General features: G+C 46.7%; 2 protein-coding genes across 6 annotated transcripts in view; one reads left to right on the top strand and one right to left on the bottom strand.

Annotated features, from left to right (window-relative positions):
* Positions 1-3146: 3146 nt before the first annotated feature.
* Positions 3147-19714, bottom strand: part of DYNC2I1 (dynein 2 intermediate chain 1) — an 82465-nt gene continuing 65897 nt past the window's right edge. For 2 of the 5 annotated variants that reach the window (XM_053553618.1, XM_053553619.1), the window contains 8 exons: positions 14933-15046; positions 14772-14833; positions 14305-14356; positions 11384-11444; positions 11179-11278; positions 10863-10994; positions 7051-7274; positions 3150-3796 (listed from right to left, as the gene is read on the bottom strand). In XM_053553618.1, the coding sequence (XP_053409593.1) occupies positions 3598-3796; positions 7051-7274; positions 10863-10994; positions 11179-11278; positions 11384-11444; positions 14305-14356; positions 14772-14833; positions 14933-15046 (944 nt within the window). In that variant the 3' untranslated portion in view covers positions 3150-3597. Of the gene's footprint in view, positions 3797-7050; positions 7275-10862; positions 10995-11178; positions 11279-11383; positions 11445-14304; positions 14357-14771; positions 14834-14932; positions 15047-19714 lie in introns of all 5 variants that reach the window. The other 3 variants (XM_053553617.1, XM_053553620.1, XM_053553621.1) reach the window with 3 other exon arrangements.
* LOC128560115 (uncharacterized protein C16orf74-like) lies at positions 16667-16876 on the top strand. Its single transcript, XM_053553622.1, has one exon. It carries the CDS (start codon positions 16682-16684, stop codon positions 16874-16876), a length of 195 nt encoding a protein of 64 aa, XP_053409597.1. The 5' UTR covers positions 16667-16681.

The raw sequence follows: 19714 nt of genomic DNA, 5'->3' as shown, positions 1-19714 counted from the left end.
ACATAAAATAGAATCATAAAAGATGCTTAAGTTATTCAAGAGAAGGTAAAAAAAGAAAATACGTTTCTTTGACTCTGAAAAGTCTGTTTTTCTTATTTTGCCCATTTCTCCCTCACGCTGACCCTGCTTTTCCCTGTGGCTTTCTCCCCCGGTCCACACGTTGTCTTCCCTGCCCGCCTCTGGTTCACTGTTTCCAGAGGTCCCTCCACGCACTGTGACCGCTCCAGGGCACTCTCTGTGGCTGCTGGCTCACTCCCCAGGGTAGGTCGTGGCTGCCAACATGAGAGTCGAGTGGACCTTCCTCTCTAGACAGCACAGTGAAGGCCGTGCACACTTCAGCCCCTGAGGTGTTTCTCTAGTACAGATCAGCTCGGCTACCCCTGACTGCCTCTCAGAAACACTAAGTAAACTCAAGAGGAAGCAAGCTTGCCATCCAGGACTCTTCGAATCTCCAAGTAACTTCAAAGATTATTTCTGGCAAAAGTACAAGCTGGCATTCTATCTCCTGCTGGGCGTTTCCTGGTGTTGGGGTCTTCAGGTGGATGTCATGGTACAGGGTGGGACCCTCCACTCAACACACGGAGCCACCTGTTCAGAAGCCTCCTGGAGGTCCCAGTGCAACAGGATGGCGCAATCCCAGGTGTCCCAGTGCTTTTCAATCCAGGTCAACATCTGTTAACTAGAAGTTACTTCTGGACTAGTGGAAATGCCCTTGGTAGGTAGGTTTTATCCTTTTTGTTCTTCCTGAGCATTTTAATGGGAATTTGAAAGTACTGACAAAACCATTAACCCTCTGCCATTTTATTCTGAAGGTCTAAGAGCTAAATTTTCAAGTTGTACTTCCAATATATTTGGGCCAGTGAACAGTATTTACACGACTAGGGAGCTGCGATTAGAATCCCCTCTAGACCCAGTCCAGGTCAAGGGGATTTTTACAGGAAATGACACGGAGGGGGAGGGGTGTGGAGCAGACAGGGGTCTGCTTTCCAGAACTGAACACCTCCGTATCCAGCTGTATTGGTATACCTCAGTATACCAGCTGTATTGGTATACCTCTGTCCTGTATCAGCAAGAGCTGCACGCCCACCCCCTGCACCACTGCACATACCACACAGGACACAGCCCTGGGAACACCCAGGTGAGGAAAAGCATCACCCCATCCTCAAGGCTCTCAGTCGGCTGAGCAAAGTGGCTCACACCTGTGGCCTAGCCCTTTGGGAGACTGAGGCAGGAGGATCACTTAGCTCAGAAGTTGGAGGCTACAGCAGGAGGATCATTTAGATCAGGAGTTGGAGGCTACAGCAGGAGGATCACTTAGCTCAGGAGTTGGAGGCTGCAGCAGAAGGATCACTTAGAAGTGAGTGTGTAGTATATAGTGAGCTGTGATCACTTTGCTGTACTCCAGCCTGGATGACAGAGAGAGACCCTGTCTCAAAAAAGGGAGGGGCTTCCAGCCCACGAATCAGATAGGGCATAGTAATTATATCATCAACCCACTTATACTCAAATGACAAATGAAAGAAAAGTCATTTCTGGGGTGGTGCCTGTGGCTCAGTGGGTGGGGTGCCAGCCCCATAAGCCGAGGGTGGTAGGTTCAAACCCAGCCCCGGCCAAACTGCAACAATAAAAAATAGCTGGGCGTTGTGGTGGGTGCCTATAGTCCCAGCTACTTGGGAGGCTGAGGAAAAGAATCGCCTAAGCCTAAGGAGTTGGAGTTTGCTGTGAGCTGTGATGCCATGGCACTCTACCGAGGATTAGCAAGTGAGACTTTGTCTCAAAAAAAAAAAAATCAAAAGAAAAGTGAGTTCCGAATAACAACATGACAAAAAAAGGGAAAATTAAATCCCCATCATCCGCCCTTGGAAGAAAAGGCTGTCTCATGAGCATTCACAGATGGTGTTTTCTGAGCATAGTGACCCATCCTCGGAGACCCCTGTGTGGGGTCACTCTGCAGAGCGGCTGACGTGGTCAACACACGCCTCCCCCTTGGACAGGACGTAGGGAAGCCAGAAGGTGGACACAGATTTGCCTCTTAGGCTATTTGCTCTCTTCTTTCTGTGTCTGTTTCCTAATCTGCTATGAAATGTTGCATTTTTTCTTAACTAGAGGCTGTAATTAGTCTTGTTGCCTGCCTTGTTTTCCTTCTGAAGACAGTCCAGAGTCTCACAACCTCTCAGGCTATCAGGAGAGGAAGGTCCCACATAAAGCAGGCTGAGTCTTCCCTGGAGATCAGCCTGAGGCAGAGGACTTGACCTTTTTGAATCTTCCTTTCTTGACCTTTACATTTCTATATGGCTCACAGAATATCCGAGGAGTAGGGTGGGAAGAAGGAAGAAACACCTGACAGCCCTGCAGAACAGAGGCCACACAGGCCAGTGCCCGGCTGTGAAGAGTCACCGTCTGTGTTGCTCTGTCTCAACTGTTTTCCTAATAGGGATGGGGGAGGGCAGTGGTCAGTTTTAAATCACCTTAATGAAAAAGGCAACAAAGGCTGAGGGTTTGCTCTGGTGGCGTGGCAGGGGCCCCTTGGGGAAGGCCCACTGCAGCCTTGGCAGCCCCGGGAGTCTCAGAGCTGGCTGTGCCCCTGGCACTGGGGAGCCTCCGGTGGGTCTCCCAGGTCTGATGCTGCAGCTCCGGCCACCTAGGTGGAAGCTGTTTTGTGACTCCATGAGATTTAAACATGCAGGTCCTGTGGTGTTCCTCACATTGCAGTGACAGCAGATGAGGTGGAAGCCACTTCCAGGGAGGCGCAGAGGGCGGAGGCACAGGAATGGTGTCTGTCTCACCCTGTCCTGAGTTCTCCTGTCCTTCTGTATGGTCTGAATGTGTGTCCCCCCCAAATTCACTGGAACTTAAACTCCAAGGTGATGGTACTAGGAGGTGGGGCCTTTAGAGAATGGATCGTGCTGATGCCCGCAAGCTTGTGTGTGAGGACACAGCCACCAGGCGCCATGTCGGCTGAACTTGGGATTTCCCATCTGTTCTTTACAAGCACCTATCAGGGCACTTTGCTATAGCAGCACAGATGGATCGCAAATATCAAGAATTTATTTACTTGTGTTATTTCTGTACAAATACAATTTTTATGCCAAAGTATAATGCAAATGTATCTGACTTGAGTCTATAAAAGACATTCAAATAATCCAAAAAAAGGATGCCCAAGGAAAGTTTTAAGAAAACCACTGTTGGCAGGGGTCATTTCAATGAAATAATTCCTTTTAATTTAGACGTGTGTATACATAGCACTTTATGTATAACTAAAAAAATAGTTCATTAATATACACTTTCATGGTGACTAAGAATCTAGTAATAAATGTGGCAATATACCAAAGCTGTTCTAAAAATAACTAGTAATACTCTCTAAGAGCATTCTGGACAAGACTTTCCTTTGATGTGTAGTATCCACTAAAATGTTCATTTGTTTCTGTTCAAAAATAGCAATTTATTTACTTGGAATTCCAAAGTAAAATTCTTATAAAATAAATTATGTACAGACTATACATATTCTATATGCACAAATGCACATGCACACAGATGCACAATTATCTGCCTGTAATTATGTCTTTACACCTGGGCAGTTTCACTAGCAGCAGCCTGTCACGTGCACGGTGTCCCTTCTTTCCACAGGGCTTCCTGCAGAAGCAGACGCAGCCTGCCACACTCGTCTGCCTCCGGGGCTGCCCACTGCCTCCTCAGGAGCTGGACATCAATGGCACCAGAGGCCCGGGCTAGCACCAGGGCCAGCACACTGCCACTGGCCTTGTCCGCCTCTCCCCCGACAGCCATGGCCACCAGCCTGCGGGGACAGGTGCATAAGAGAGTCAGTGCATATGTGGGAAACGTGCAGCTATTTCTGAATCTCTAAAATCTCTCTTCCCAGGGAGGAATGAAATGGAAGAAAGATTCTAAAAATGTAAATAGGCAAAATGAAATGTTAGACTAGAAATAATTGTATAAAAATCAATAGGAAACATTTCAAAAACATGTTTCTGCATCTCAGAGTCTGAAGCTGACGAGATGCATTGCCCTAAGGCAGGCATAGGACAAGGCTCTCAACCTTGCTCCTGCTGCAGGCACCAGGCTGGTTTCTGGAGAACGCAGGGCAGCCAACGGTCCAGGCAGCCCCACCCCCAGAGACCCAGAGCCCGGCCTTGGGGTCCCCAGCATGGGGAATCCCCTGTATGAGGGCCCCAGTTTGTATTCCTGGTGGTTTCCCCACTGCTCCCCGGGTCTCATCTGCATCTAGCTCCAAGTCTGCATCTCCAATCTCCATGAGGACACAACTTCACCAGCTGCCAAGGCCAGGTAGGAGGGCAGCCGTCTGACACCCCCAACCCACTCCCAAGTGTCCTGTGATCACCACTGTCCCCTTAGGAAGATCATCCTAAACTTCCCAAACTTCCTCTGATGACCACAGTCTCCTGACCAGGCTGTCTCGAGCTCCCTCTCCATGAGGGGCAGACTCAGAAGCCGCCTCTGACATCAGCCTGCCCCACTCAAAAGCCACCAGAAGAATGTGGCCTGGGCCCCTGCTCTCTCCTGTGGCCCTGGGCACCCCACACCCTCCTGTGCTCCCCCCTCCCCCAACTCTCCTCTGGCCCTGGGCCTCCCACTCACCTTATTGAGCCCACTCCTACTGATACTGAGACTCAGCTGTGGCTATCGACCCAGAGAACCCCCAGCACCTGCTGACAGGACCCTGTTAGGCCTAATCATCAAGTGGGCAGGACACGGTTGACTCAACGCCTACCTCAGTACAGCCCTTCCTGTCCTGACAGCAACAGGGCAGCTAGTGCCAGGCCTCTCCAAAAGCACAGGCAATTCCTCAGTGGAGCCCTACAAAGGTCTGACACCTTATGATATCCCACGGACTTGGTCCCAATGGCCCAAATACCCGAGACTCCCAGGCTCCCATGATATGGGCCACACCCTATGATGTGGCCGCCATGGCCACTGTGCATGCCATGTGTACACTGGCTGCAGCTAGGCCAGCACAGCCTTGGGGCCTGCCTGAGTGCATGCAGTGAGAGAGGGCTGCGATGTCCCAAGAGTCTCTTACTCAGCCCGCCGAGTCTTGCTCAGGAGAACCCTCAGTGTGACTTGGGGCAAGGAAGAATGAGGCCCCCAGAAGCAGACCAGGGGAAAAAAACCTCAAAATCCACTGCAATTTTCACCAACTGTCAACACTTCAGTCTTGCTGCCCAGGTACTCATGTGGGGAATGCAGGCTACCCGGCTGCAGGGCTGCAAAACTGAGCACAAGATAGTTCACTGACAGTGTTTTAAAAACAACCAAAATGGATGTACAAACACCAGTTAGTACCATTGCCAATTTTTAAAAATATCATTCAGATTTGTGAGTTGAACAGAATCCGAGCAAAGAGGGTAAAGACAGACGCTAGAGTCAGCCTCCACCCTGCCTCCCAAGCCCGGGGTCTTGACTGTGAGCCTCCTGCCAGGGGCTTCTCCACCAGGTGGAGCAGGTCAGCCAGCAAGAACTGTAACTTCACTCTGAAAGCCTTAGGCCCCAGTGTCTGATCCCAAGGCCCTCCTTGTAAAAACCACTGGTTTCTTGTTCTGTTCCTCCTCGTGCACCTGCTGTGCATCGCTGCTGTGAGAGGGTGTGCAGGGAGAGCTCTGCGTCAGTCCAGGTACCTCCCTCTGTGCCCCCTAGGCGGACTGTTGACCATCTGTCCCAGGCAGCAGCCCCAAGGGGAGGCGTAAGAGGTCTCCCAGAGACAGAGCAGGGTCCTGGACAGGGGATGAGGACAAACATCTGGAGCCACATTTGGACCCCAACAGACTTGGGTTGGTCATTTCTCTGCTCAGCAACACGTAAGGCAGCCCTCACACTCCCTACCTGAGGCCCCAACTCCTGGGCCTGTGCCCAAACACCCCTCACTGGCCAGCCCTCCTGTCCACACTGTCCTGTCCTGCATCCCCACAGCACAGCCCAGACACTTGAGGCCCTCCTCGCTGATGCTGTCATCTGTCCCACCAGCCAGAAAAGCGGAAGCCCCAAGCTCACTGGGCTGCTGCCGGCATACAGCTGGCACTCAATTAATAGGCTTTCACTCAGGAGGGCACTGTACATTTTCTGGAATAATAAACTTCACAGCATTATCTGTGCACATGTAAACCACAGTCTTGATTTCCTGTGTATTTTTTAGTAATGAGAGTAACATAAGAATGCCCAGGACTCACACTAGACAAGCACAACATCCCTGACACTATTAGCCCAGCCGCTGGTCTGACCATCTCTGTCCTCCTCGTTCCTCTGTGGAAGGAGCAGCAGCTACATTTCTGCCCCTTCTCTAGATCACCACAAACCTGCAGTCAGAGAATGTGCTGACAGGAAATGTAAAATCTCGAGAAAAACAGGTGAAGAGAGACATGGGTGGAGAAGAGGCCTCATGACTACACATGGGTCCAGCACATGTGAGTGGGTCCACGGGCACCCAGGTCACACCATGGCAGGGGCTGGACGTGGTCAGAGAAGGCACTGGGATTGGAGCACAGGACACATGTTATGTGGGAATGGCATGAACCATCAGCTCCTCGTCAGACTAGAGCAGAAACTGAGTGTAGGGACGGCCAACAGATGTGACTAAGATGCCCTCACAGAGCTATCCTGTCTCTGCAGAATGTGATGATGGGACATATTCTCAACGAACCCTTCAATCCAACACACTCCTTGGGGCTAAATGTACAAACACCAAGAGTGGCCCCTGACATAAACCATGGGCTCTGGGTGGCGATGACTAGCTGTGACAAACACGCCCTCTAGAGCAGGTGTTCATAACTGGGGAACATGAAAACTCTTTGTACCATCCACTCAATTTTGCTTTGAACCTAAAACTGCTCTAAAAAAATATTTTGTAATACTGTTTAATATATATAAACAAATTTATCATTTAAATACAAATATAAAAAGCCACATCTTAAAGTCTTAAAGTGTAGCAACCTTATGCATAAATTAAATGAGAAAGAAGACTGTCCATGATGCCTCTGCCAAAGTCTTAGCAGCACCTGCCCACGTCTTACCACGCACCTGTCTGGGGAGATGGGCTGTATGGCCACAGGGCCCAGGTCACTGGCGAGGAGGTCCCAGACATAGATGTTGGACATGTCATCCTGAACCAGGAACACGGCAGGCCTCGTCGGGGACCACTGCAGGCTGGTGACCGCATGGCCATTGGTACTGCTGTCCCACTGCAGGAGGGGGCGCTCAGAGCTCAGCCCATGCAGCCGCACACTCCCATCTGAGCAACCAGCCTGCAGGAAGGGATGGAAACTATGGCTCATTTCTTTTTTCTTTTTTTAACTCCATGTATATACCCTGGGAAATTTTTCAGTACATTAGCTTTCATTAATTTGGACAGCAAAAACTTTTTCTTTCTAAACATAAAGTTACACCATTAAATCTGACCTCACAAGTTACAAAGATGAACACTCATTGTGGAGACTCTGACCACTCTGCACTACTGCCCCTCCCCAAATGACCAATAACCAGTGAATTCAGGGATCATACAAACAGGTATTTATTTTTAACAAAGTTGAACATCACTGATTTTAGCACAGGCCATTAGGACTGATTGGATCCATGAAGTAAGTCATTTTTAAAAAAACAATTATATATATCTGCTTTAATAATATAGTTACATGTTTACCTTGGATTGAAATTTCCACAAAACCAAACTTATCTGGTTTGGTAAAAAAACAAATTTTTAGCTTATGAAGAGAAGGTTAATTCCCTTTTACTCAATATATTTAATCTTTCACATAAAAACAGAAAAAGAAAAATAAAACCAATTGAGAATGGGAATAAAATCCTAAAATGAAATACAAACAGAAACAAATTTTAAAATCTGCATCCCAAGTGAAGAACATGACCTCATAGGAATGGGGACATGGCATGTGGAGTGCACCTGTCACGCAGCTGAGCTGAGCACTGGCTCTGCCCTGGGCTCTGAACAGCTGGGTGTCCTCAGGTCCAGCCATTCAGAAGGTGCGTGTGAGATAACACACAGTGCACAGCCAGGCCTCCTATGGTCCCAGAAGGGAGGCACAAACGTGGAGGAGAAAGGGAGCCCCTTTGCCAGCCTGCAATTAGTGACGTGGGTGTAAGCACAGTCTGTTCACAAGGGTGGCCATCATGTCTGCCTGAGAGGACCTCCACGGGACAACCCCAGCACGCACAGCATCTCATGCCAGATCTTGATTCTAGAGACTTCTCTCCACTCACAAGAGCCAAAACTCCTGAAGACACAGGAGCCAGCCGAGGCATGTCCATCGGCCTACCGAGTACACCTTCAGTAGCAAGATAGACACTGTGACAAATGTTTATGACCACAGAGTCAGGTAATAAGCTGTGTGTCCAAGTTATGTGACACATACACACATGCACATGCACAGGAGAAAGTGGCAACTTTTTCCTTACGGCAGAAAGCCAACTAGTAAGTGTGGAATTGACCTAACAATGGCTTTGGCCAAGAACCGCCAACAGGTGTGAACTGGCAGGTGAGAAACTGAGAATTGGGACATTTACAAAGTGCTGCTTCACTCCCCAGACACCCACTCATTAAGGGAGGGACGGTGGACGCACCACACAGAGTGGGTGCTGCCTCCCAAGCTGTCCCAGCCAAGCAGGCAAAACTTGCATCTCATCTCAAGGAGACAGCAGACAAGCTTGGCCTGAGGAAGACCCCAAATAACTAGCCTTGGCCTTGAAAAGCGTCATGGTCATGAAAGACTGAAGAAATTCTCCAGATGAAAGGAGTCACCAGAACTGAGAGAGTCATGACTTGGGAGATTATTCTGCTTAAAAGACATTATTGGGGGTGGTGCCTGTGGCTCAGTTGGTAGGGCGCTGGCCCCATATACCGAGGGTGGCAGGTTCAAACCCGGCCCCAGCCAAACTGCAACAAAAAAATAGCTGGGCGTTGTGGCAGGCGCCTGTAGTCCCAGCTACTCGGGGCTGAGGCAAGAGAATCGCCTAAGCCCAGGAGTTGGAGGTTGCTGTGAGCAACATGACGCCATGGCACTCTACCGAGGATGATAAAGTGAGACCCTGTCTCTACAAAAAAAAAAAAAAAAAAAGACATTATTGGGATAATCTGTGAAATCTCATTGAGATCTGCAGATGGACAACAGGTGTATACCAGCATCAACTTCCAGATCACCATTTCTAAGGTGGCTACTTGAGATGCTCTTGCTTTTAGAAAATGCACACCAAACTGCTTGGGGTAGAGGCTGGGTACACCAATTCCTTTTAGAGTGGGGACACACGGTAAGGATGAAGCTGCAGAGAAGGCTAGGAACCATCTGAAGTGTTCTTTTAACTTTCCTATAATCCTGACAAGTGTTTTGGAAAGGGCCCATGTGATCACCAGGTGGAATGGTTTCCAGCTGCACAGACAAGGCTCTCAGAAAATCAAGGACTGAGCTGCTCCTGGTGACCCCTTCCTGGGGGGGCTCCATGTGGAGGACATCGACAGAGTGGGAACCTTCCAGAGTCCTACCCCACCTGTCCAGGGCCTTCTGCAACATCCTGTACCACAAGACTCTGAGGACCAGCTCTAGGCCTGAGGCAGGAGGGTCTTTGGGGATACCCCTGTTCTTTCACATACTGTCACAAAATACAGACTTATACTGCTGCTGGGACTACACACAGGCATTGCCATGCCTAGCTGCTTTACATTCTTTTACTCATACTAATTCTTCAAAATTCAGCATGTGTTTCACGCCTACGGGACATCTCAATGCTGGCCATGTTTCAAGGGCCCTTGGCCACAAACGGCTGCTGCACTTTACAGCTCAACTGTAGTCTTAGGGAAAAATAAAGATGCACAAAATACCACTTCTGCCCTCAACAATCCTATAGATGGTAGGTAATTCATAAACATGAACTATAGTGTATTTTAAGTTCTATAAGAGTAGTATAAATAATCTTTCCCTTCAATCTCAAGTACAGGGAAATATGTAGCAATGAGAGAGAGAAGGACACACCTGAGTCACGTCTAATTTGTTTTTTTTTCTATAGACAAAATCTTATTATATACTGAAAACATACTAAACCTAAAAAGTTGAACTTTATAAATTTATATAAATTTCAGTAACATTTGAACATTGATTCCAAACCTAATTACCTACAACTTCTATACATTTTTACCTATGTCTTCTTACAGTCACATCTAATTCTATACTCTGATCCTGGTATAACTTTCAGCAGTTAACTATCAGATTTAATCATGTATAACCTTTAAACATACTTTGCCTTCTCTCTGGTCTTACTGCCACCCAACCCACAAACTGACCTAGGAGTCCACTGGCTGAAAAAATGCAACACTGGGATTAGGGTGAGCTGTGCCGGCAGCAGGCCTGGAATGGGAAAGGGGACCCCATGGCCAAGAGGGAGCTGCGGACAGGCTGGGTGGCCAGCCCTGGACTTACTCTGGTTTCTCAAGTTAGACTCTACACATTCATGTATGTTATGTCTTGTTAAATAATAAAAACACAAGGTAAAATTTCTTACACCAATAATTTTTTATATCTATGGCTATATCATGGGTTTTGATATTTGATATTCTCCTGTTAAATTCTAAACAGTTTAAATTAAACAAAGTATTACTTAATAGAGTTTCATTTCTAAGTGGGTTTTATTTTTTAAGTGTTATCAATGTTTCTTTTTTATTAATATTTCTCCTTTTTAGACCACTGAGGCCTAATAAATGATCAATTTGAGGCCTAGTAAATAATTAACTTTTAAAATTTTCCAGTGGATCACTACAAGTGTTATAGTGCCCAAACAGGCATTTTATGCCATTACAAAGAATTGGGGCTTTGAAAAACGGACTGTCTTACCAAAAATATTGGCTCTCCAAATGGTGAGAAGTCCATTGCATTGACCGTGACTGGTCTCGCTCCGCACTGCTGAGGCCTGAAGGCCCTGGGGGCCGCCCTCACGCCCTGCCTCGTGCCGTGGCCGATCAGACCCTGGGAACCAGAAGGCCAAGGGTAATGGGAGAGGCAGGGGCCGGGCAGAGCTCTGCTTTTGACACACTTGAACAACATCATAGCAATAAAAGCAAAGTGTAAGTTAAATTTAAATAAAGATATTTATCAGATAACTCTAAGGAAGAAGAATGAGGAGAAGAATGAAATTTGAAGTCTTACTCACCGTGTCTGTGCCAACAATAAAGTGATTAGGGTCTGAAGGCAGAAATTTAACACTCATTGTTTGTGTGGTCCCCCAAAATTCATTCTCTTTATGGGAAAAACTGAAAAGAATGAAACAGCAAAGATGAATAGACGAGTTGTTCTGAAACATTAAGAATAAAGATGACACTTCACATGGGCCCTGGAAAGGGTCCACTCTGTCTCACCTGCCCCCGAGTGGGATCACAGCACTGTGCACCAACTTGACCCTGCCTCCAGGTAGCAGTCCTAAAAACAGAAACAGAGGTCAATGTACCTTCCCCACAAGTTAAATCAAAATCTTATTACGATGCCTGAAAGTATTTTCATTGCTTAAATATCTGTGTTAGAAAATCATGTCAAGGCCAGTGCCAGTGCCAGTGGCTCAGTCGGTAGGGCACTGGACCCATGTACCAAGGGTGGCGGGTTGAAATCCGGCTCTGGCCAAACTGCAACAAAAAAATAGCCAGAGGTTGTGGCGGGTGCCAGTAGTCCCAGCTATTCGGGAGCCTGAGGCAAGAGAATCGCCTAAGCCCAGGAGTTAAAGGTTGCTGTGAGCAGTGTGATGCCACAGTACTCTACCAAGGGCAATAAAGTGAGATTCTGTCTCTAAAAAAAAAAGAAAAAAAGAAAATCATGTCAAAATATAGACTGATAACCAGTGCTCCTTCCCTAATACTGGGTGAGGCTCACATACGTTGCCTTGTAAGATCAGGAGTTTTCAGTTCAGAGCCTTACAGAAAAATAATTATGGAATCAAGATCCAGAAGCCGTCACATCTTCAGACTTGACACAATAAAAGCAGCAAGTGATCAGACAGGTATGCAAACACACACCTGACACACCACACGCACACTGTGTGTGTCCACGAGGCACGTTCAGGACCCCACAATTTGAGCACGTGTGCACTGTGCACGTCCATGAGGCACGTTCAGGACCCCACAATCCCCGAGCACATAAGCACTGTGCACGTCCACGAGGCACATTCAGGCTCCACAATCCCTGAACACATGCACACTGTGCCTGTTCACGAGGCAGGCACAATGCCCGAACACACGGCAAGCTGCCAGCTCTGTAGCAGAACGCACATCACCCCTCCCTCAGGGTGACATCCTCTCACAGGACATGGAGTAAGGCTTCTGAGACCTGACTTTCCTTTCCTTCCCTCGCTCTCCTAAAGTGCTCTGGCCACAGCCCTGACTGCCTTGGCCACTTACCAGGCCAGCCTTCCCTGTCTATTCTCAGCTCAGTGCCCCTGCTTTTTAATTATGTGAAGGGAGGAACTAGAACTTTATATACATTAAAACCCAAATTCTGCACAAGGCACAGCCTAGAACTTTGGCAGATGAATTACAAGTAGTACCTGAATGCTCAGCATTGCTGTTCACAAACATGAAACTGCCCCCTTCCCCAGCAACTGCCCACCTGTCACCACCTCCCATGGGGGTCTCTGACCGGGGCCACTACTGGGCCACTGCCCCTGCAATAATGTAACGAACACATCTCCCCAGCCACTATCTTTGGCTCTTATTTCCTGGGTCCTAGGACTAGACTCAGCTTATTCAGAGAACAGTTCATAAACGAATAAAAGAAAACTGGTGCCAGCCTGCCAACGGCCACTCATCGAATGCCACATACAGAGACCAGAGCCACCCTGAGCTGCCTGCTGGTCAGAATGTTGTCCCCTTTCTTCCTAAGGGCAACACGAGAACATGGTTGAAATTTCGGTAGGTGGCTCAATGGATAAAGGGTTTTTTTATATAGCAACATTTAAAAATGAAACACATACCACCCTATAATACTACTTTTCTAACTATCTCATATATACTATTCATATAAAACATTTTTATGCAAACACATTTTATACAAAATAATTTGTCTCCATACCCAGATCACCCCACCGTGCACAGAAAATCTTTAACTCCTTAGTATCATCCATTAATTTCCTAAAAAATGCCTAGTCACATAACAAGGTAACAGCGCAGCCAGACTCCAGGTAGGCGGTCAGGGCATAATCAGGTAGAAAGGTGTCAGTCCTAGCACCAACGGGGCGAGTCTGGCCTGTCACTAACCCTCAGCAGCTTGTGAGCTTCTGAGATTCTGTCTGTGCACAACCTGAAAGTCTGGAACACAAAAGGGCCAAGGAAAGGCAGAGTGGTTTCCTGATAGGCAGAGGATACTCTATGAAGAAACACTGAGAAAAATGGTTACTCCACCCCAAGAACACCTACCAGTGAAACCAATGAAACCATCAGTCTCACTCCCATTGGTGTCTATAGTGCTCTTCTAAATGAATTCAGTGGTATTCTGATATGAAGTATGCAGTTACTTGCTCCACAGATAAAAAGTGCTCATCTTCCCTAATTTCACGAAATTGGGAACAAAGTCAGTATCACACCCACCACATTTTCTGTCATAACTACCCAGAGTCATACCCTGACACCAGGTGAACAAGGTGAACTGGACTCCTCATTAGATGCTGTAGCTATAGACCACGAGGTAAGCAGAGAGTTACATCCGGAGCATGGGATAAGCCCTGCCACGGTATATAACAGGACTGAATCACTCCATGTTAGAAGTAAAAACCACACTACACGGCATCAAAACCACCAAACTGTGGAAGATGAGGTTATTTTTGTCCCACTATCTTCTGCTCCCCGCAGATGTGAGGCCTTTACTCCCCGCAGATGTGAGGCCTTTACCCCCCTCCTCGCAGATGTGAGGCCTCCCCGCAGATGTGAGGCCTTTACCCATGGCTCTCAGCAGCCCCAACGTGCCCTGTGTTGGTGAATTCAACAGCAAGGAAGAAGCCTGCATGGGGGCACTCAGGATGCAGAGGACGCTGTCCTCGACTCACGTGCAGAATGGAACAACATTCAGCCTCAGCTACCATAGGAACTCGCTACCCTCACTAAAGTGAGTTCCCTCCAAATGTTATTTGATCATTCTCACCGAGAAGCCTGTTCATTGTCAATGATGTTATATGATACACAACTTTAAAATTGATTTTCAGACAGTTAATTACATATTTTTCAAAGCAGTCATTGGTATCTTTAGTCTTTACTCATTTTAGGAAACAATAACCAGAACTGATTTATTCAATAGTTACCTAAATCGCTTACTGAACCTGCGATGTCTGCTTTTGGCAATTCAACAACCACCTAAAAACAGAACATTGAAAATGAATATTGATACAGAAAAGAAGACTGATTACTCAATTGGGAACAATATTGTGGTGTTGCCTCCTCTCTCTCATCTCTCTCTTCGCTCCACTCACCTTGGGGATACTGCCCCAATTCTCCTTACTCTTCCCCAAGGCCTATGAGATCCCTATTTAGCTGTCACAGAAGATCCCCAAAGCAGCAGACGGTAAAGCTCCATCTCCCTCCTCACAGAGCGGTGAGCCTGGCCTCCTCTGTCCCCTGTGCCCAACCCTCAACTGCTCCAAACCCCCACCCTTCCCCCCCATTCCCTACTCAGGCGCTTTCCCCACCCCAACAGGCTCACTCCATTCAGGACCTGGTGCGTGGGCACACGTGTGCATTGTGGCACACACAGCCTGGGCCACCTACTCACCCACATGTTGAGAACCCCACTCTCGTCCAAAGATGCGATGTGGAATGATAGACCTGTCGTTTCTATTGAAAACAGAAACAAAAGGAAGAAATGGCTTTACACAGAAAACCACACCTCGTGACATTGATTTAAGCATTTTAGATAAGTGAAAGGTTGTATACCTTCCTGAGTAGAAAAAGGTGAAAGCACAAAGCTCTGTTTTCTGCAGACAGACACTGAGACAGGTTCTACTGCTTGAAGAGGACTCTGGTGGTTCACTGATGTGAGGATTCCATCTAGAGTTCAAAAACACATAGTACCCATGTATGTCAGTCCCGGAAATACAGTTACCGTCACACACAACAAACACGGAGGTGCTTCTGGGTCTGAAAGATGCGCATCTCTCCATACAACCTCCGCAAAAGCCACAAGGCCAGCATGGACAGTGTGTGACCCTGACCACCTGTGGCAGCACCACGGTCCCATAGGAAGAGACAGCACATCCTGGCCCTGCTAGTCTGCAAGTCTGAAGGGTAGAGAGAGGCTGAGACACCCTGGAGAAGAGAGAGTGGCCCAACCAGAAACTCAAGACAGGAAAGCCCACCAGCTGGTGGGGAGTACCCCACCAAGAGAACACCAAGTCCATTAAGGAGACATCTCACAAACCCAGGCAGCAAAGCTCTTTTGACCTAAAAGATCTACCTACAGATGTGAACTAAAATAAAACCCTAAGCCCCCCAGCTAGCTAAATGGATCTTCTCTTGGCTAAGGGGACCCCAGAAATGCCCTAAGGCAGAGCTGCCCGCCATGAGGAGAAGGGAGGCTGAGTCCGGCTTATGCACCTCCCTTCAGTTGTCCTGCATAACAAGAAGATGCTGAGTCATTAACAGGCCTAAGTCCATGCCAGACACAAGGTCAGCTGGTTCCTGAAGGTCATCAGCTCACTAAACAGGCCAGTGGAGTCTGGTGGCTCGTCTCTGATCAATAGACTTCCTTACCATAACTGAAAACATTCTAAGCCTTTGGACAAAGCTTCATTTCTTTAACCAGTTGCAAATCAAAGAATATTTAACCTATCGGTAACCTCGAAGCCCCCTCCCTGCCCCATGTCTTGCATTTTCAGAACAAACCAATGCATGCCTTCCATGTATGGACTTAGGGTCTTATGTGTAATTTCTGCCTCCGTACAAGTATAAAACCAAACTGTGACCCAGTTACCAAAGGCACTTTTGCTCAGGACCGCTTGAAAACATGCACTGTAGGCTATTGGTGACACACACTCAGAATAAACTTCTTTAAAATTATTTTACAGGCTGGGCACCTGTAGCTCAAGTGGCTAAGGTGCCAGCCACATACACCAGAGCTGGCGGGTTCAAATCCAGCCTGGGCCTGCCAAACAACAATGACAACTACAACCAAAAAATAGGCAACCAAAAAATAGGCAGGCGTTGTGGTGGGTGCCTGTAGTCCCAGCTACTTGGGAGGCTGAGGCAAGAGAATCACTTAAGCCCAGGATTGGAGGTTGCTGTGAGCTGTAATGCCACAGCACTCTACCCAGGACAACAGCTTGAGGCTCCGGCTCAAAAAATAAAATAAAATAGTTTTACAGAGTTTGGATTTCTTTCCATTAACAAGAAGAGGAAAAAAATTAGACAAACTTCATACCAGCTACCGTAAGAAGAAAACAGAAAACATAAATCGGAGCTGGGCGGTAGCCGTGAGAGGTGGCAGCAGCTAGAATGCTGGCCAGACCATGACCCCTGATAGTCTTTCTTGCAGACTCTTCACTGCAGCCCCCAATCCTGGACGCTGCCACCATCAGTGCCCAGGCAGGCCCTGCACGCTGAGGCACAGCTCGGCAGTGAGCCCACCAGCATGTGGCCTGCAGAGGCTTAAGCTATCTTGCTTGATCTTGCTTGAAAGTCTTTAAAATGTGTGTCATCAGCAGCAGTGGCAGCCACAATGAGGCTCCCATTCTCAGCGACAGGCACCTGGATGTGCCTGACATCATCATCACCCCTCCGATCCCCACAGGCATGATGCTGCCAAGAGACTCCAGGAGGACGGTCTGGCTGCACAAGACCAGGTCATGCCTGGATGATATAGAAATAGATCCTGAAGCCTGAGAGGAATCCCAGGGTGGGGATCTGTAGGCAGCTATGCCCAGCATCCCTTGCCCAGGTATTCCAGGAATGTGGCTTCCTGGGACAGGGGTCCCGAGTCCCCTGGATGGGAAACTCGGTAAATCCACCCTATACCAGGACCAGCAAGGAATCTAGCCTGCCCACTCCCGGGACCATGTTCCCCAGTCCCTGTTGAACAGACCAGACCTCTGACATCTCCATATTCTCATTGACCCTGATGTGTCAAAAGGTGATGCTTGGTGACTGCTGGCAGGGTCCCAGGACCAGGCTCTCTTCCAGACAAATGCCCTCCCAGCATCCTGAGCCGTGTGAACATGTGTCCCAAGGTCAACACAAACAAGAGCTTCTTGCAAGATAAGCAGCTCCATTTTTTTTTACAAGTTATTTTACAGATACTAAAGCAGTTTAAGAAATGATTTATAATTTATTTTTTAATTATAAAGATCCTCTGTAATGAAAAAAAAAAGAAAAGATACAAATCAAAGCATTTCAGCTGATATAAATTCTCCCCCTCTAAAAACAAGCATAAAATAGAAGACAACCAAACTCAACCTTCCAAAGTGAACCAAATGTCTCCGAAAAGCATTTGGAAATCTGTTTAAAAGAAAAAAAAAAAAAAATCTGGAATCAGAAATCAAGAACAAAATTAGACCAAAATAAAAAAAAAAAAGTGAGAAATAGAATGAGAATTAGGATTGAACTCTGGAAAAAAAAAACTGAAGAAAATCACAAAACCATCTTAGAAATGAAGAATAAATTACAGGTTCCCAAGGGAGAACAGATTCAAGTGAAATACTGAGGGAGGGGTTCATCTCCTAAACGTAGAATCTGATTCCTCTGACTTGCAGGCTTGTCTCAAAACTCCCACAACAGGTGGGCACCTGTAGTCCCAGCTACTTCGGGAGGCTGAGGCAAGAGAACTGCTTAAGCCCAAGAGTTTGAGGTTGCTGTGAGCTGTGACCCTACAGCACTCTACAGAGGGCAACATAATAAGACTCTGTCTCAAAAAAAAAAAAAACTCCCACAGCAAGTCTGTGCACAAATGGCACTCTTTAAAGCTTTGTAGGCTTTACTGATAATATTTAGATGGCAAAGACAATAAAGGAAGCCTTTTAATGGAGTAAGTTATTAGCACATATATTTTAGAGATTTAGTATTCTGAAAATGGTGCCAGATTCGGAACTTTATTAGTTAACATCAGCAGCAGGTAGGATGCTTAAAATAGACTCAACCCATAAGGAACCTATAAATTCAGACATTCTCAAAAGTACCAATATCACCCCAAAAGAGAAAAAAATAGCTGCTGGGGGATTAAAGAAAAGCCTGATCTCTTAGGATGCACAGACTCGCAGACACATGCAGATAGGCAGTATGTGGAATTAAACACGTGAAATTAAAGCTGCCTGGCAGGTGATCGGGAAGAGAACAAGCTAAAGGCTACTTGGTTAAGAGATTAAGTCTAAGCCACATGCTGGGAGGATATATTGCAGAACACACATCTGATAAAGGATTGTTATCAAAAATACACAAAATACTCGTAAAACTCAACAATAAGAAAACAAACCACCGAAATAAAAAATGGGCCGAAGACCTTGACACTTGGTGGTGTACAAAGGACAGACGAGCACACAAAAAGTTGCTCAGCAGCTGTGTCACCAGAGAAAAGCAAACCACATCAACCAGATCCCACCACGCCCCCACCAGAGTAGCCAGAACCCAGAGCACTGACAACACTATGCTGGTGGGGACGGGGAGTCCGGGCCTCTGCTTGTCCTGGGGTGCCAATTGTGCAGCCCCTGGCAAGGACAGTTTGGTACATTCTCACAAAATCAAACATACTCTGACCATATAATTCAACAAGTAGGTACACTGGTATTTATTTACCCAGAAGAGTTGAAAACATTCCACATGAAAGTCTGTGTACACATGGCACGGTCTGGCCAATTATTCACAATTAATTGTAACTGCCAAACTCAGGGGCAAAGCAGTAGTTCTCCAACAGATTAGTGAATAAACCAGGCACATCCACAGTGCACTAATAAAAGATTTCTAAAGAACATAAAATAATTTTTTTAAATGAGCTATCAAACACACAGTACTGAGTTAAAGAAGCCAGTCTGACAGGCCCACGCTGTGCGATTCCAACTCCATGATACTTTTCCTAAGGCCAGACTGTCGGATGAATGACACATACTCAGGATATATATGCCAATTTAAAGAATGGGTATATTTTCTCCCATTCTGTAGGTTGTCTGTTTACTCTGTTGTTAATTTCCTTTGCTGTTTTTGTTGTTGCTATATTTGCTTTTGGAGTCTTACTCATAAATTCTTTGCTTAGACCAATATCTAAAAGAGTTTTTCTATATTGTCTTCCATAATTTTTATCGTTTCAGGTTACATTTAAACCTATAATCCATCTTGAGTTCCTGTGGTGAGAGATAAGGGTCCAGTTTCATTGTTCTGCATGTGAGTACCCAGTTTCCCCAGCATCCCTTCCCCAGTGTATGATTTTGTCTGCTTTATCAAAAATCAGCTAGTCGTAGCTTATTGTTTTATTTCTAGGTTTTCTATTCTGTTCCTTTGGTCTATGTGTCTCCCTTCATACCAGCAACCCACTGTTCTGGTTACTACATGTTTGTAGTGTAACCTGAAGCCAGGTAATATGATGCCTCTAGATTTGTTCTTTTTGCTTAGGATTACTTTTTCTACTTGGGATGTTTTTTGGTTCCATATGAAGTTTAGGATTACTGATAAAGGGCTAATATCCAGAATCCACAAAGAACTCAAAAGAAAATTAAAAAGTAATAAATATCCCCATCA

This window comes from Nycticebus coucang, chromosome 11, assembly GCF_027406575.1.
Source record: "Nycticebus coucang isolate mNycCou1 chromosome 11, mNycCou1.pri, whole genome shotgun sequence".
Classification (NCBI taxonomy): domain Eukaryota; kingdom Metazoa; phylum Chordata; class Mammalia; order Primates; family Lorisidae; genus Nycticebus; species Nycticebus coucang.
Note: the sequence above shows the minus strand (reverse complement) of the source record. Positions and strands in the feature narration are given on the sequence as shown.